Below are 17,124 nucleotides of genomic sequence, written 5' to 3'. Positions count from 1 at the left end.
AGCTGGTTTCTATTCACGGCTACTAGTCTCATCTTCACGGAACATCACACTTCCAAAAAGGCACAGGTCTCTGCACAAGGTCCCTGTGAATCAACCAAAAAAAGGTTAAACAGAATAGGGGAAAGATTTAAGTTCCATGGAAGTCAAGCCCTAAGTTTCATCTAAGATGATGAATTTTACCTCTCTGAAGGGGACAAAAGTAACAAGGGCACCTCAGTAACTGTGCTTTAACTGAACTTTTTAATGGGGATCGATACAATCAATACATTGTAAGCCAGTTAACAATTGTCATTGAATTCTTATTACTTTAGTGAATAAATTAATGGTCAGCTGGACAAAAAAATAACCTCAAGGAAGGAGTAAAGATATTACAAATCCCTTGAGGAGCTCTTCCACTGCTAGTATCATCATTGATACACACCCAAAACTGCATTGCTATGGTTCTTCTGTATCTCCAAATGTCTCCAATGCAGTACCTGAAGTATTTCCATTACCAACTCATTTAATGACTTATACTCCATTATCAGATGGGCAGTGCTTCGGTAGAGGTGTGGCAAAAGATTCTTTGCTTTCTGTCAGTGCTCGTGGCTGATGGACAAAAACACTGAACCTAACACCTTGATTTGCCGCTGCCCTCACAAACCCACTATTTGCAGTCATGGTGATGGCTTTTAAAGTGTCTCCTGTCCCAAAAATGGCTAGAGAGCGGCTGTTGATTTTTGAACTAGCCACCAGTCCTAAGGCACGGTCAGAGGGCTGATCTGGCACCACGTTAATTCTTTTAACAAGTAATGCAGCTCGCTCTTTCTCCCCAGGTCCTCCTAGTGTTTCCAAGATGGACTGAAAATCTCTGACAGCAGATTCACAGGCAAAGAGCTCTTTTCCCTCCATGAACTCCTTCAGCTGAGGCAGGACTTTCTCCCGTCTTTCTTGGGCTGCTTGCTCGGTCAGCACTTTTTCTTTGAAGACAAAGTAGCAGCCACCATAGCTCAGCGCAGAGACGTAGGTTATTAAGGTAGTGATGTCCAAATTAACTCTATTGCAGACGTTTACTTTAATCTGGGTAGGGAAAGCAATGCTGGCCACTAAATTGTCCCGGTCTACTCTTGTCACCTGCAGGAGCTCAGGGCCTTCTTCATCTGATTCACTGGAGTTAAGATGCTCATTTTCTGCAGATGGCTCTACCAGTGAGTTCACAGCAACAACATCTCCTCTCACAGATATTCCCATCTCCTTGAGCCTCTCTGCCATAGGACTGGACACACTGTTGTAGAATGCAAAGACGATGTGGGGATTGCTGTACTCCACTGGCTGCTGACGGCTTGCTTGCAGGAAGTCCTCTGCCTGCTCAATGACACTTTTGTCACCATACTGTCCTCTTCCCAGCCAGATGTTATGCAGGGCCTCGGCTTTACGACCGATGGCCTTCACCCATGTGTGACCTCCATTGGCGACGACATCTACCACCAGCGTCTGTTTGTCTCCAAACCTGTCCTCGTAAGTAAAGACATGGAGGACGCTGACAACATCCTCCAGGTTCTCTGCTGATTGAATAATGGCTTGGAGGTGGGTAAGGTTTGTACTCTGCAGATGGGATTCTTTAATGGCCACTTTCCCTGCCTCTACCTTGTGTAAGAAATTTAGCTCGGCCTTCAGTTTGCCACATAGCTTTGCCCCACCTTCTATTCTCCTTTTCTGGGACTTGGAAAGGGCTTCCGCTCTCTTAATCAAGTCTTTGGCAACAGCAATTCTTTCACAAAGCAGGGACTGCACAGACATGTTGGAAACATTATTTCTGTCAAGTGGGAACAAAGGAAAAGATTGTTATTGTATGGCCAAGAATAAAGACAGTCAAGAGTTCTTTCTAACAGTATACAGTCCAGCCTTACAGCAGACTTAAGTGCAACAGCTATTGTAAACCACAAGCAGCTGGAACCTCAACACAAAGTCCTGGTGATGAGTTCAATTCCTTTCCTTCACCTTTAGAGATCCAACCTACAGCCTCAGAAGACCCCAGTTCTCAGCTAGGCAGCACTTAAGTCTACACACAGAGCTTGCAAGCTTGTGGCTCCCCCCACTCCCACCACATAAGAGACCTTCACTCAGCCAGGGAGAGGGATGTTAACTCTCACAGCTCATTTGCAAAAGCTGCCATCTAGAGCAAAATTAGAATACCATAAGCATTCTTATGTTAATGTTAATGCCATAAGCAAATCTTGCCTCTCCCTATCATCACACTCATCACTAAAATTAAAAGCTACCCACCACACTTACACATACTCAGCTTTCAACCTGCACTGTTCAACTCAGTGCATGAACCCCTCAGAGGGTGGTGAAGCACTGGGACAGGATGCCCAGAGAAGCTGTGGATGCCTCATCCCTGAAGTGGTCAAGGTCACAGTCAGGTTGGATGGGGCTTGGAGTAACCTGGTCTAGTAAAAGGCATCACAGTAAAAGGTGTTCCAGCCCACAGCAGAGTGGTTGGAACTAGATGATCTTTAATGTCCCTTCCAACCCAAACCATTGCATGTTTCTATTACACAGCCTCAGGACAGACTATGATTTATAATTCTAGTGTCAAGAGAATCTCTATGCTAAAATTGCTATGTTTTCTAATTCTACTACAAGATGTATTGGATTGCATCTGATAAATCTATTCTTTCAAATCTCTATTTAGTAGGCCTTCCTTGAGAAAAGTATGATAGGAATTCCTTTACTGAATATGTGCTGTCTGAAAATGTAGGATTCCTACTACATCGAACAATAGCATATTTAAGACAGTAACCACTATGAATAGTGAAATTAATCAATTTTGACTCCTGTCTACAAGTACAAACGCTGTAATTCTTCCTATAATTCTTACCTAACATGCATGTTGAAGTAAATTGGTATTAAAGGACAAGATAAATGAACCAAAATGGAGCAACAGGACATGGCCGGGTCCTACAACAGGCTCTGCCACTGCAACTCAGTGGCTTGCCTTCAAACAGTGGGAACCTCCCCGGCCCTATGTCCAAGTGGACATTAACTGCTACTGGCCTGGTCTACATCCAGTATCAGCAACATCTCCTTCTTTTTCACGACCAAGAAACCTGATATCTTCCAACACGACTTACTAACTCTCTTCACAGTCCCAGGAGGCAAGGAAAATCAGCCTTTCCCCCTCGAAATCTTTGCCACTGCTACAAGCTTATCCTTGCATAGAATACAATGAGCAAAACCGCACGACTAGTAATTGGCCACCTCTTCCCACAGCAGCTACAACTTCTACACACACAGAAACACACAGAGAAACACACACACTTCAAGACAGAGTGTAAATCAAGGGCTGCAGTGACAATAAGATCACAGACGCAACTAGTTTTTCTGCACAATGCGCCGTGGCGCCACTATCAACCACAAAGTCAGACAAAGTCACCCGCCGTCGCCCCAGGGCTCGAAGTGCCCTGGGCGGGGACCGGCGGCGCCGGCCGCCCCTCGGCCCGCGGCCCGGCCCTCTCTCCGCTGCTCCGCCATCACGTGTGCGCCGCGCCGGGGAGGCCGCCCGCCATCTCGGCTGAGGGCACGGCGCCCTCAGCGCTCGCTGCGGCCCGGCCCGGCCCCCCCGGCCGCCCTCGGCCCGCAGGCCGGCCCCGGCGGAGCGGACGGGAGCGGGACGCCGGCTCTCATCCCTCCTGTTCTCCCCGTCCCCCAGTCACTGCCTGGATGCGATGTGCTCGGCCCCGCCTCTCCTCTCCGGGGGCTCCCGGTCCCGCTCCCTCCTCCTTTCGCCAGCCCCCGCAGCCCATACTCACAGCCCGGCAGCCACAGCCCTCGCCTCGGGCCGGCGTGGCGTGTCGTGGCTCGGCCCTGCCCGGCACCTCCCCCGGGGCCGCCGGGCGGGGTCAGCCGCGCCACCCGCCTCGCTCCGTCGGCCCAAGCCCGCCCGGCCTGGATCTGCTCCCCGGCGTGCCCGCGAGTTACCGCAAAAGCCCTGCAAGGGCGAAATGTATTACGTCAGGTCGGATACAATCTCAGAATATTCTGAGTTGGAAGGAGCTCACAAAGATCGTCGCGTCCAACTCCTGGCCCTGCCCAGGACAGCCCCAACAGTCACACCGTGTGCCTTAAAAAACACAGGCTTGGTACTGGGGGAGCCTGTTCCAGTGCCCAACCACCCTGTGTGTGATGAATTTTTTTCTAATACCAACCGAACCCTCCCCTAGCTCAGTTTTAGGCCAGTCCCTCGGTCCTGTCCACTGGTCACCACAGAGACCAGTGCCTGCCCCTCCTCTGCCCCTCAGGAGGAAGCTCTAACTGCAATGAGGTCTCCCCTCAGTCTCTTCCAGGCTGAACAGACCAAGTGACCTCAGCTGCTTCTCATACAGCTTCCCCTCAAGGCCCTCCACTCTCTTTGTGGCTCCACTTTGGACTCGCTCTAGTAGCTTTCTATCTTTCTTACAGTATGGTGCCCAAAACAGCACACAATATTCAATGTGAGGCTGCAATAGCACAGAGTAATGGGGACAGGCCAGAGAGAGTTAGCCTTGTACTTTTAACTTCATTGGAGAAGCAACAGCTTAATGTATGTTGGATCCGTGCACAGTGGGTCTGTTACATTTGGACAACAAAAATGAGCTGTACTAAACCATTCTATGAATGTGTGAGCAAGCGTTCCCAATATTTGCCCCAAGTTGCAGCCTGCCTTCATGCAGCAGACATAGCCATGATCCCGCTCCTCTACCTGCAGCAATACTTTCTTACAGTGTGGGAGAGACTTGCCACTTCTGGCAGGGAGAAATGATCTCTACTTGTCTGAATGATTTCACAGGATCTGGAAACCAATAGAAAGCCAAAGCAAGTTGTAAGGTGCATACTGCACTTGAATGTCCTTTCCTATAGGTGATGGCACTCTAGAACAGGCTGCCTGGAGATGTTATGGAGTCTCCCTCACTGGAGCTATTCAAGAACCGCCTAGACACAATCCTGTGCCCTCTGCTCTAAGGTGATCCTGCTTGAGCAAGGTTGGACCAGATGTCAACCTGATGATTCTGTGACTCAAAGTAATAACTTCATTAAATCAATTTACTGTTCTCAGATCCTAATCCCACTCGTTAAATAAAGCCCAATTCTCAGAGGTGTCACAGATCCTGAGAACCTTGGAGCAGATCCTCTTCCAGGATAAACAAATCAAATGATGAGTGTCTTCTTTTTCTTCTATCAGATAACTGCATTAGGAGGAACAAGTTAAATGACAGTTATAATTTATAGGGAAGTGAAGTAATCAAGCCTGTAATTTGTCATTTATCACAAAGAAACAGCGTTTGTCTCTTACTGCACCTTGACTCCTTCATGCAGTTTCTACAAAATGTATTTAAAAAAATCTAATCTCATGTAACTAAAGGGTGCACTTCTTGAAAATTACCACTCACCATATAACTTGGTAATCTACTGCACTAGTATTGCTCACTCCTGAAGTGATTTAAGAAATACATCTTCAAGTTAAAAATATTTAACTCCTTAAAGATTTTAAATGGAAAAATACGTTACTTAGTTGTCTGCAGTTTAACTATTTCCCTTTAAATAGCAGATAAAATTTAGCCACTATTCTAGATATGCAGTTAAAAAGAGAACCCTATGCTTAATACCACACCACCTTCCCCATCAGAGCAGTGTAGTATCAAGGTCTATCTGACTACCACTAAGAAAATTATGTAAGACTCTAAATAAAGCCCAAGTTCAAAATATTATGCATATTGTTTCCATATTACACCAAGTGCTATGATCTCTGATTCACTGCAGGGCTTAAGTATTACCAGGGAGCTTTGGGACTCAGCTCTTAACGGTGTAAAAACAGTCACCAGCTTGGCTCATCAAAGTGAAAACCACTGGCAGTAGACTAGAGAGACCTACTCACATCCTTTAACACAAAACAAGGAGCAGTTTACCATGGTTTGAAACTTGCTTTGGTTTCTACTACCCTTCATAGGGTGTTCTATGCTCATCAACTCTTTCTATTAGAAGAGACAACTAAACCACTGCAGTCAATTTCTAAAATACCTACACACATTTTTGCATGCGTGCAGAAAACTCTTGAATATTTGTACAGCATTAAAAAACTAAGTGTGCATAAATAATTCTAAATCAAAGATGCAAAAATATAAGGCTTTCAGTTTCAGATCTGAGTTGTTTTATTTTCTCTAGAATAAGAATCAGAGTGCGGCCTGGTTTTCAGAGTAAAATACTCAAAAAGTGATCTGGCAGAACTCTTAATGAACCATTTGGACAGAGCTTTTATTTCTGACAGTAGGAAATAAAACTTCACTTATGGCATGCTTCAGAAATTCTTATTCACCTGATGATAACATAAACCATCAGAAGACAGGTCAATCAGCTTATACACTACTTCCTACTCATATTCTGTATTTTCTCCATTACTTATGGCTGGCTGAAGTGGGACCTGCCATGCTGCTCCCCTACGTCCTTAGCCTTACGTACAAGCAGACTGACCCAGCTACCGCTCCCAGTTCATTATCAACATTTTAACAATCAGATTGCTTTAAAAAATATAAAATCTGAAAGCACTGACTTAAATGGCAAATGTATTTTTTGTATTTCTTTTGTAGTAAATGTAGGTTTTCATTACTTGAACAACTCTACAAATGTAACAAATGTATTGATACATCCACGCAATGATACCTGTAAAAGCTATGGTGCACAAATTAAATGCTCCTTTCATTACATCTTCAGAATTATCTTGCAAGTTGGAAAATACTTTAGCACAATTCAAAGGATAAAGTAATTACATACTGTCATTCTGTTTTGTAAATCCCATTAATTTTTATTGATGGTGATAAATGCATTTAGTTTTCAAGTAAGAGTTACTACTTCTACTTTTCCTAGCAATATTTAAAGACTGAAAAGGTACAATTTCTAGGGCCAAGAAAATAACTCAAGTAAAACAAGTTCTTGTGACACAAAGGCCAGGATGGTCAAAAGCAGAGAGGTTCAATCAGATTACAGTACACACCTGAAATAAAAGACTTTCCTGCTCCTCTGTGAAAGTACATGATCTTTTGCACCACATAAAACTATTTCTGGGGGTTAATTAACATTTAAACAATATTCCAAAGTGAAAAAAACTATCCTGTCACTCAACATTTACATTTTTTAAAAGAAGGCTGAATGTAAGTTTGCTGTATGTGAAAAACTGTTTCCTCAAAAATAAGGATACTGAAATCTGAATTTTATGTAGATAAACAAGCTAGGATTGAAAAGACACACAGACACCTTCCCCCAAAACAATGGCCTTTGATTTTATTCTTTAGCCTTTTTCAAGCTGTCACTATAACTTTACATTTTGTACAGTATTTTGTGTATCAAGGGAAGAATTATCTTTGACAAGATTCCATGTATTACAATATCAAGGACCGTTGTATTTGCACCCATGATGTTTAAAAAATCTCTCAGACAAACCATGTAGAAATAAGTATGCAAAAACTGCAAAGAAAAACATTTAAGTAGCCAAAATTAAAAAGACCTTTGTGTGAACCACACAGTCTAGCTCAGTTTCTACTAGGCTATTGCAGCCAAGTAGTCCTTAACCTCAGTTGGAGTGAGCCTCCTAAAACCAGCTTCATTACAGATGCCAACTTCAATGTTGTCTTCTGTCATTTGTCCTTCAAAGCTCTCCTATTAAAAAAAAAAAACTACAGTTCAGTGAATTGTATCAGTGAAGACATAAGAAACTTCTTTCTTAAATACTCTGCTAACCTTTAGTGTTAAGATAGCTGTATGAATAGCATCTTCAAGCTCCAAATCTTCATTGTATCTGTAAACAGACATTCATTTATTTCAGCATAGGACAAAAACCTTTACAAATTTTAATAACTCTGGAGTCGCTAAAATCCCCAGAACTACTAAAATCTTTCTGTTTCTCATACAAATATTATTTGTAAACATAGTGGCATTAATAGTAAAAGTTATTATTTGTTTAAAAAATCCCTGCTTTTCCTACTGACACTGTACATAACATTGCTGCAAATACAATGAATAAAATGTTTACTGCACTCAAGTAATTCTACATAAACACAAAAGTTGGCATTTAAGTAAATCAAATTTCCTGTGCATGCATAAACAAGTACACTGGAAGCATCACACCTTAAGTATTTTAAAACTTTGTTCTTACAATTTAAAAAGTGCCTTTTTTAAATCTGGCTATTTTATATGGAGCCTAAACAAAACACAATATCCTTTCAGAGAAGTATCAAATACATTACCTTTTCTCAAGAAATGTTTTCCCATTGACGTAATTTTTTCCCATTGCTGTTGCTTTCCAGGCAAAATAAGCTCCCTGTAAAAGCAACAATCCATTGATTGAATTGCTTTGTGTAACTTAGTGAAACACTATGTACAGTAGTTTCACGAATACAAGCCGCACGGATTATAAGGCGCACCCCCGGTGCCTCGACAATGTTGCTGTCTTTGTAAATAGATAAGCCGCACCCCGAATATTAGTCGCACTTTCGTTCGTCGCGAGAATCCGTGCGCAGCTTTCACAAATTGGCCAATTAGTAACAGGATCACGGCATAGCGGGCTTTACTGGCTCGGGGCGGGGCCAGGCAGGCTCGGCCCGCTCATGGTTGCCGACGGGGCCGGGTGGCCCAGCTCAGCGCCACGGCTCGGCGGGGCTGGCCGGGTGGTGCTGCCGCCGCCGCCGGGCTCGCTGGCCCCCCTCTCCCGTCAGCACCGCCCCGCTGCCGCGTTCGCTCGCCCGGCTGGCAGGGCTGCCGCCGCCACCGCCGGGCTCGCCGCTCGCCCCGCGCCGCGTTCGCCCCGCGCCGCGCTCGCCCCGCGCCGCGCCCGCCCCGCGCCGCGCCCGCCCCGCGCCCGCCCCGCTTTCGCTCGCGCCGCTTTCGCTCACGCCGCGCCCGCCCCGCGCCGCTTTCACTCACGCCGCTTTCGCTCGCGCCGCGCCCGCCCCGCGCCGCTTTCGCTCGCGCCGCTTTCGCTCGCGCCGCGCCCGCCCCGCGCCGCTTTCGCTCGCGCCGCTTTCGCTCGCGCCGCGCCCGCCCCGCGCCGCTTTCGCTCGCGCCGCTTTCGCTCGCGCCGCGCCCGCCCCGCGCCGCTTTCGCTCGCCCCGCGCCGCGCTCGCCCCGCGCCGCGTTCGCTCGCCCCGCCGGCAGGACTGCTGCCGCCGCTGCCAGGCTCGCCGGCCGCCCCCTCCCGTCTGCACCGCCGCCGCGTTTCCTCGCCCTGACCGGCACTGCAGGCCCCCGCACCGCCGGGCTCCCCCACGCTGCTGGCCCCGATTCTGCTGGGCTTCCCCCGCTGCCAGGCAGCCCCACCCGCCGGCCTTCCTGCTTCTGCCATGCTCCCCTGCACTGCTAGCCCCAGTTCTCCCGGGCTCCCCCGCCCTGCTGGCTCAGGCTCTGCCGCCCTCCCTGCCCCGCCCTGCTGGCTCAGGCTCTGCCGCCCGCCCCCCGCACTGCTGGCCCCGCCTCTGCCAGGCTTTCCCACCTCTGCCGGGGCCGGCCGGGCTCCAGCTTGGCTTGGGGCTGCTGCGGGCTCTCACTTCCGTGTTGGCAGCTTTTAGAATTTTGTTAATGTATTAGCCGCCCCGGAATATTAGCCGCACTTCCGGGTTTCCACCAAAATTTTGGTCAAATTGGTGCGGCTTGTATTCGTGAAATTACTGTATTCAATTACTTGGTAAAAAAGTACAGAAGCAATTCTGAAAATACTGAGTGTTCTGAGACCACAGGATACAATTTTGGATCCTACTGAAACAAATTTTATATTCTGTGAAACTGGACAAAATGTGTACTAGGCTCCAGCTAATTTCATCCTCCTGCTACTTTGAAAGATGCATTTAGTAAGTCATCAGCATGGTTTTGATTTGGGATTCCTTAAATGGAAATAGTACATTTGCCTTTGAGAAAGTGTACACTCAAATCCTTATTGAGGCACACCCCATAAATTCTTTTGAAGATAAAGTAATGTAAGTTATTTGTTGCAAATCAACCATCTGATTTATGTTCACTACTACCAAGGTATTTAGTCATAGCTTGTATTCCCTCCTCTGGCATGAAGACCATCAGCCTCAATCAACCTGCCTGAAACAAGGCATCTGCATTTTGCTTATTACGCTGGAGCATCAGGCAATTCAAACCACTGGAAGTCACAATGACCACTAAAATGACCTCATTTTTTTATCTGAAGCACTGCACCTCTTGCATCAAAGAGTAGTTTTTCTGAAGAGCAGTGCAAACCCAGCAAATAAAGTAATTTAAATGAACCACTGTCATTAAATACTAAAGTGCATGCATTACATTTACAATACAACAGCTTTTGGCTTAACTTCCATCCAGTTTGGAGCAGCACAAACAGTCAATTTCTTTTTACCTAGTAACTGCTGCAGAACACCATTTTTGCTGGCATTATCAACTAGTGGGAAGGTATGAAAATGGATGATTTCCCTCAGAAACAGCTGCCATCCCTCAAGCAGTACAAGAATATGTAAGCACAGAATGATGCAAGCTTGCTCCAAGAACCTACTGAAATGTCCCATTTTGACTTCTGAAGTTATCTTTCATTCTAGCTCTGTATTATTATTCTCATCACAGAAAGTAATTCATGAGCATGTGCAAAGTTTCATAAGTTTTATCAGAGCAGCAGAACTTACGAGTGTAAGATACTTACAGATGGATCTGACTGAAATAAATACGGCCGCCCTTCATTCCAGCCACATATTAGCAGTGATACGCCAAAGGGACGAACACCACTACAGGAAAACAAAACATAATAAATTATCTGGTGAAACTCAAAGGTGACTAATTATTTTGGGTGTGTTCATCTTCTCCCCAGACCAGGGCTGTATGAGGATGAGTCAACCAACAGAACAAAACCACAAGTGTCCTGCCTTGGCTGACATGTTTGTGTGCACGATGTAGAGACCCCCTCTCACCCACTGCCAGTCAGTGCTCCTCCCCTTGGCACACTTTTCCACAAAAATTCCAATCACTGGATAGCTATTACTCATTACATCTTTCTAAGCAGCTCTGCAATTCCAGCACGTACCCAGACTGCGTGTACTCCTGCATCACAGAAGCAATTCTCTGTACTAGCTGAGCTGTTGGAATGGGCTCATGATAAACCAAGTAATACTGCTGGGCCAGCTTCCGAGCTCTGTGCACAAGTACTCTGAAAAAAAAGACAAAAAAAATTTCAATGAGAACTGAAAACTCATAATAATAAGTATCTATTCAGGAACTGTACATCTGACATAACATCAATGTAAGAACACAAGGCTGTGCTGCGCTATCTTTATCAAGCAAGTAATTGCTGAAATATTTAAAGTAAAAGTAAGGTTGAACTACACTGCTTTCATTCTTTGGTACAAGGTTATTTGACAAGTTAATGAATATATTAAGGAAAACTTCAAGTGAATGTTATTTACAATGCAATACAGTATTATGACTTACACTTAGAAAGAAACAGTTAATTGCTACCTGTTACTTAAACTTCCTGTATGAATATGCATCTAAATGGTGATCAAACAAAATGTTTTAATACCTGTAATCTGGACCCATACCACTGTACACTAAACCTATATGTTTGGTAATTGGTTCTACTTTGTGGACGCTCCTTTCATCATACAGAATGGATTTCTGCTTCTTCTCAGTTGCCAACACCACTCCATTTGCAGCTGAAAAAGAACAAAAAATATTTTTTTAAATTAAACTAAAATTAGCAGTCAAAACACAGAAAAAGCTTATTAAACTGTAAATTTCATCGTCTCTTTTTAAAAGCTGTTCAAGTTTACAATTAGGTTAAAGAGAGATACTTCGATGAATTCACCCATCACACTGTTTCTTTTTTTAAATTACTATATACAGTTCCTCTAATCCCATTCTAAAGATTTTGTGTGACATTAATAATTGAGCAATCTAAGTAACTTTTTTTTGGTTTGTTACTTCTATATACTCAAAAAACCCCAAAACTAAACATCTACCAGCTGAATGTCTCCAAAATCACCCAAAAAAGAACCCCAGGAAACACTGAACCTATTAAAACGTGAAAAATCCACTGCAAGAGTAACAAAATATGTAATAGAAAGAAAGATAAAGAAGGATCCAATATAAAGGACCCAAAACATGATCCAAACTGGTTTAGCTCTCTCAAAAAATAGTCAAAATCCCAAATCTGTCAGTAAAGTATTTTCAGGACATACCTTTAATCCCAACTGATGGAGCTCCTGCAGCTACTGCAGCCAAAGCATATTCAATCTGAACAAGTTTTCCAGAAGGACTAAAAAGGAAGATGTAAAATAAAGTTTTCCACTCAGTAGAAAAAAATCTTCAGGGTGTGTCATGACTTTCTATTGAGATTACATTGTAATTTCCAAGTTTTTTGTGTGTTTCCAAAAGCTTTCAAGACACTGATGTTCACTGCTGAAAGGAACCAGCAAAACACAGCTATGCTTTTTGACTGACAAGCACACGAGGTCAATGGCACAAGACAGCAACAACTTCCATTCTATTCCTGGGTATTCCTGAATTTTGGTTTAGCGATCCATGTTACTCTGGTAATGTATGCAGAATCCTCAGAACAGAGCAGCAGGTGTCAAGCAAAATAAGTTACAAAGTAACTTATTCAGAAGGACAGGGGTGGAGGAGTGCATTCTCCATCCCCAGTAAAAAGGACACCAGAGACAGCCACTCACTCAACAAGTGATTTTGCAAATGGATCTATCCTCTAGGCTGTATTTCAGACACTGCTGCTTTAATAGTTGCAGTATTAAAATGGGATATTTTGTACCTCAGTGCTTAGATGAAGAAAATAAGGCAAGCAATGATCAATCAGCATAGTCATTTATACACTGAGGAAACAGGGCATAAGGGTGACAAAGTAGTAATTCTGGCTTTTTCACTACGAAGTATAACAAATCAGAACAATCATTCCAAGCATGTAGTACAATACAAAAACTTTGTAACTCCCTTAGGAAACCATTTCTGAAAGCTAATAAAGAATTCAATCTACTTGAGCAGAGCAAGCATGTTGGGCTGCTTCCATCCATTAAGAACATTTTTTCATTATTTTAGGTGGCAACCTGCTTCATTTGCTCAACTGCAACAAGCCTTTAGCAATTCCTTTTGCAATTACACAGCGTGACTCTCTGATGAGATTAAGGAGACACTTCACCACGAGCAACATAAATGCTCGTGTCCAGTTTTTCTTTTTTTCTATATACAGCATAGGTCTGAATACCTTAATAGTTTCAAAAATGAATGGAAGGTAATTTCCTTTATTCTTAATTAATCTTCAGTCTAGGTATTGAGCAACACCCCAACAGACGCCGCTGCAATAGCATATTCACTCTGTGGATGCCATTATTCCACATTCAGGCTGCGCACGACACCAAGTGCAAGGAGAGCAGCGACTGCCAAGTGTAGCAGGAAGGAACACAAACTATTTTAAAACTCATCTGCTTCATTCATTCCCACATCTACAAAGCTTGTTCTGAAGCGAGCTCTCAGGACACCACAGCTCAGCTGCCATCGTGCATTTCCAGATCGCTCAGAATCACTGAAGTACTCCCCAGTCTGTGATGTGCGTGTGTGTGGTGACTCCGAGTTTGCTAAGCTGTAAGTTTGTTTGCTAAGCCAGGCAGTCGCTGTACTACCAGTGTCGAGGCACATTTTAACGCGGTCCTACAGCAGCTCTGTCTCTCAGCAACGAGGAGACACAAGGGGCGCCCGTGCTGGGGCCCGAGGTCAGCGACAGACACGAGGTGAGACCCAGGACCCTCCCCGCCGCCCTTCAGGAAGCCTCTGGGCAGCTGCATGTCCCCTCGGCCGCCTGATCCCCGCCGCTCTCCCCACGCCCGTCACTCCTATCCAGGTCCAGCCCCCGCTGCCCCCAAGCGCTCGCAGGCCCGATGACTCTGCAAAGCGCCCCTTGGTCCTGCCTCGCCGCCGCCGGCAGGCCGCCCGCTCAGGCTGCGCGCCCTTCTCCCGCTGGCCCGACAGCCCGGCAGCCTCTGCCCCCGAGCCCACAGCCACCACTGCCCCAGCACCTGAAGGTGGTGAGAGAGAAGCTGTAGCCGCGCTCCGCCATTTTGGCACCACCCCTGCACTCTCCGCGCCGGCTCCTCGGCGCAGGCGCGGATGCCGCTCCCGCTCCCAGCGCGAAGGCACAGCTCGCTCGCTGATTGGCGGGGTGGTGGCCTGTGCCTGAGCGTGCCGGGATGCGGTTAGCGGAGAGGCGCGCCGTGAGGCATACTGGGAGTTTGAGTCCTCCATCCACCTCCCACCGCCCCGCCCTCCTGGTAGTGAAAGCTGTGCTGGGACATGGAGTCCTGGTCCTGTCTCAATGCAATGTCGTGACAGGCTGAGGGCACTCGCTTTCCCAGAAAGCTCAGGAAGAGCTCAGGGCTCGGCGGGACCGTGTGGGGTTATGGCGGTGTTGGTGCTCGTCCGCTCTCCGCTGCCGCGGCTTCGCGCTCTGCTCCAGCACTGCTGGGGGCGGCTGGAGCGCGGCCTCCGGCCGAGTGTCTTTGGGGACCAGAGCCCGCCCTGGGGTAGGTCCCGGCCTCTTCTCCACCCAGCTGAAGGAACTGGATGCGTTCCTGTGTTATCTGCCTTGGGAAGGGTTTGGAGTCGACGATTTCAGAGGTCCCTTCCAACGCCATCGATTCTGGGATTCTGTGAGAGGGCTGAGGGACTCCTTTTACTTGTGAAGGGTGGAGGGCAGGAGGGCGCGGCCCTGGGGTCCGTAAGGGAGCGGGACGGGGGCTCCGCGCTGGCCTTGCGTCGGAGATGACCGCAGCACCCGTGTCGTGTTTCCTCGGCCGCACCGAAATAGGGCTTGGCTGTAAGGAATTTCTTTCTCGCGGAATCACAGACTGTGGCGAGCCGGAAGGGTCATTAAGTCCAACTCAGCCCTGAACAGGACAGCCCTAAGAGCCACACCATGAGTGTTGTCCGAACGCTTCCTGAACTCTGTCAGGCTTGGAGCTGTGACCACTTCCCTGAGAGCCTATTCCAGTGCCCAGCCACCCTCTGGGGGAAGAACTTTTTCTTAATGTCTCCTTAAATCTCCTTTGACTCGGTTTCATGCCATTCTCTCAAGTCCTGTCACCACAGAGAAAAGATCAGTGCCTGCCCCTCTTCTTCCCCTCATGAGAAAGCTGTAGACTGTGATGAGTTCTCCCCTCAATCTTCTCCAGGATGAATAGATGAAGTAACTTCATCTGCTTCTTGTATGGCTTTTCCTCCAGGCCCTTCACCATCCTCTGAATGCTGTATGAGGTCTTTATATCCTTCTTATGTTGTGGTCCCCAAAACTGCACACTGTATTCAAGGGAAGGCTGCACCAGTACACAGTAGCGTGGGACAATCACCTCCCTCTTTTCCTTTCTCCTGCAGGACCAGCACTAGCTATGCAAGGTCCAGCTCTTGTTCCACAAGGGATAAAAGATGCCGAGGCGCCGGGCCCGCTGGAGAGCGTGGTGTGGATGGCAGCGCCCAAGCACAGGCGCACCATCGAGGTGAACCGCTGCCGGCGGAGGAATCCCAGCAAGCTCATAGAAATAAAGGTAAGCAGCAGAGTCCTTGCTTTGGAGAATCGGTGCAGAGGGAAGTACTGATGGTAAAAGCTCTCTGGACTTTGTTTACAAATAAATAACCTTTTTAAAAGATACTATAATCTTTAAAAATCCTTTGTAATAGGTACATTCGTCATGAGGTTAAATAAACAGTGACACTTGAGGTGCAAGCCAACAAAACGTGAATTTTGGCTGAACAGATAATGTAAATGGAAAAAGCGTACATTTTCTGTGCAATCAATTGAGTCCATATGTCTTCCAAACATAATTAGGCATAATGAATTAGATGCTGAATTTATAGGCTGTTTTTAGTAGTAAGCATTTGACATAGCAACACAGAAGAGTTACATAGAATACATTTTGAAATGGTAGGTGAATTTTTCTAATTTAACACTTTTATTGTAGTAGTTCCCTGTCTCTTTTTTTTTGTTACTGTTCAAATTACAAAATCACATATTTTCCACTTCCTTTTAGAGGAACATAGATGTATGTCCTGAATGTGGAAACTTGAAGCAGAAACACGTCCTTTGTGGCTATTGTTACGCAAAGGTCAAAGAAGAAACTCAACTAATACGGATGGAAATACACAAGAAGGAAGGAGGACCACTTAATGCTCCAACTGTAGAGACTGTTGTCCTTTATGAAGGAGAAAAACCCACAGAAAAAGATGAAGGCAAGCGGATCATTGAAAGAGCCAGGAAACGTCCATCTTGGTTTGTTCAAAATTGATGCTATAGAATTAATGGTAGCAAAAACAGTTGCTGCAAGAAGAGAATTCATGATTTTCAAGAATGTTTTTCTCATTTGCTCAGTGTGACCAGAACTCCTCTGAACTTTTGGGAAGCCTGCTTGAATTTTGTTTTATGCCATGTGATTTTACAGTAAGGTGGTGTTTCTCTAACATGCAGAGGGAAATGCTACTCAGTGATTCGTCACAGCAGTCAACAGAGAGAAATCAGGATCTGCCTTGGATTTGGCTATCTGCGTACTGCACCCTGAACAATTTGTATGCTAATGTTCTGTGCTGGTTTTGTAAATACCATCTTTTAAATTCATGGATGTACAATAAAGTTTGCTAAGTGTCCCAGAGAAATTTGCTTTATGATACTGTCTGCTGCTTTTTGCAGGAGAAAAAATGTTTTAAAGTGATATTGATTAGAAACAAAGGATATTTGCAAGGAAAGATGCAGTTATTTGGTTATTTCGTTTGTGTAGATCTCTCCACAACGGTGATAGTTGTAGTTTTGAGCAAAATAGTGGTTGCCACATAGTATTTGCAATTTTTTTTGCACTGGATGAAGGTTGAGTGTTCCTTGCTGTTGTCAGTATACAAGGTAATTTTCTTTCTTAAAGGGATGTGGAAAGCCTGTTTTTTCCACCTCAACCTGCACTTGAGTAAAAAACCAAACTGAAGTATAATGACTGGAAATCTGTAAATGTGACAGGGGTCAAAGCTGTCTCTTTGCATCTGTTCACTAGTCTGGGTTGTCAGTGTGTGCTTGGAAAACTGCACACAGCCACGGTGCCTTTGGCTGGA

The 17,124-nt window shown here is 45.6% G+C and overlaps 3 protein-coding genes across 4 annotated transcripts; 1 reads left to right on the top strand and 2 right to left on the bottom strand.

Annotated features, from left to right (window-relative positions):
- Positions 1-221: 221 nt before the first annotated feature.
- On the bottom strand, positions 222-3,898 carry C1H7orf25 (chromosome 1 C7orf25 homolog). 2 transcript variants are annotated; one of them, XM_033080089.1, is made up of 2 exons: positions 3,795-3,898; positions 222-1,795 (listed from the first exon to the last, which is right to left on the bottom strand). In XM_033080089.1, the coding sequence occupies exon 2, from the start codon at positions 1,777-1,779 to the stop codon at positions 511-513; it is 1,269 nt and encodes a 422-aa protein (XP_032935980.1). In that variant the 5' UTR covers positions 1,780-1,795; positions 3,795-3,898; the 3' UTR covers positions 222-510. The 2 variants fall into 2 exon arrangements, with proteins under 2 accessions (XP_032935980.1, XP_032935970.1); XM_033080079.1 differs by lacking the exon at positions 3,795-3,898 and adding an exon at positions 2,275-3,430.
- A 2,350-nt stretch (positions 3,899-6,248) lies between these two features.
- PSMA2 (proteasome 20S subunit alpha 2) lies at positions 6,249-14,167 on the bottom strand. The gene is made up of 8 exons (XM_033074921.1): positions 14,058-14,167; positions 12,213-12,289; positions 11,555-11,687; positions 11,060-11,182; positions 10,682-10,763; positions 8,259-8,332; positions 7,753-7,810; positions 6,249-7,671 (listed from the first exon to the last, which is right to left on the bottom strand). The coding sequence occupies exons 1-8, from the start codon at positions 14,096-14,098 to the stop codon at positions 7,555-7,557; spliced, it is 705 nt and encodes a 234-aa protein (XP_032930812.1). The 5' UTR covers positions 14,099-14,167; the 3' UTR covers positions 6,249-7,554.
- A 162-nt stretch (positions 14,168-14,329) lies between these two features.
- On the top strand, positions 14,330-16,680 carry MRPL32 (mitochondrial ribosomal protein L32). Its single transcript, XM_033064398.1, has 3 exons — positions 14,330-14,561; positions 15,409-15,578; positions 16,062-16,680. Exons 1-3 carry the CDS (start codon positions 14,354-14,356, stop codon positions 16,314-16,316), a joined length of 633 nt encoding a protein of 210 aa, XP_032920289.1. The 5' UTR covers positions 14,330-14,353; the 3' UTR covers positions 16,317-16,680.
- The last annotated feature ends 444 nt before the right edge of the window (positions 16,681-17,124 follow it).

This window comes from Catharus ustulatus, chromosome 1 (assembly GCF_009819885.2).
Source record: "Catharus ustulatus isolate bCatUst1 chromosome 1, bCatUst1.pri.v2, whole genome shotgun sequence".
NCBI classification, from domain to species: domain Eukaryota; kingdom Metazoa; phylum Chordata; class Aves; order Passeriformes; family Turdidae; genus Catharus; species Catharus ustulatus.
The sequence above is the reverse complement of the archived record's forward strand: the minus strand, read 5'-3'. Positions and strand labels throughout refer to the sequence as shown.

Bases quoted from the DNA above. Each gene is read 5' to 3' on its own strand.
- PSMA2 (XM_033074921.1), bottom strand. From the start codon at position 14,098: ATGGCGGAGCGCGGCTACAGCTTCTCTCTCACCACCTTCAG. The intron at 11,688-12,212 runs GTATGTCCTGAA...GTTCTTTTTCAG, and splicing joins TCCATCAGTTGGGATTAAAG to CTGCAAATGGAGTGGTGTTG. The intron at 8,333-10,681 runs GTAAGTATCTTA...TTGCTTTTACAG, and splicing joins TATTTCAGTCAGATCCATCT to GGAGCTTATTTTGCCTGGAA.
- C1H7orf25 (XM_033080089.1), bottom strand. From the start codon at position 1,779: ATGTCTGTGCAGTCCCTGCTTTGTGAAAGAATTGCTGTTGCCAAAGAC.
- MRPL32 (XM_033064398.1), top strand. From the start codon at position 14,354: ATGCAATGTCGTGACAGGCTGAGGGCACTCGCTTTCCCAGAAAGCTCA. The intron at 14,562-15,408 runs GTAGGTCCCGGC...TTTCTCCTGCAG, and splicing joins GGACCAGAGCCCGCCCTGGG to GACCAGCACTAGCTATGCAA. The intron at 15,579-16,061 runs GTAAGCAGCAGA...ACTTCCTTTTAG, and splicing joins GCAAGCTCATAGAAATAAAG to AGGAACATAGATGTATGTCC.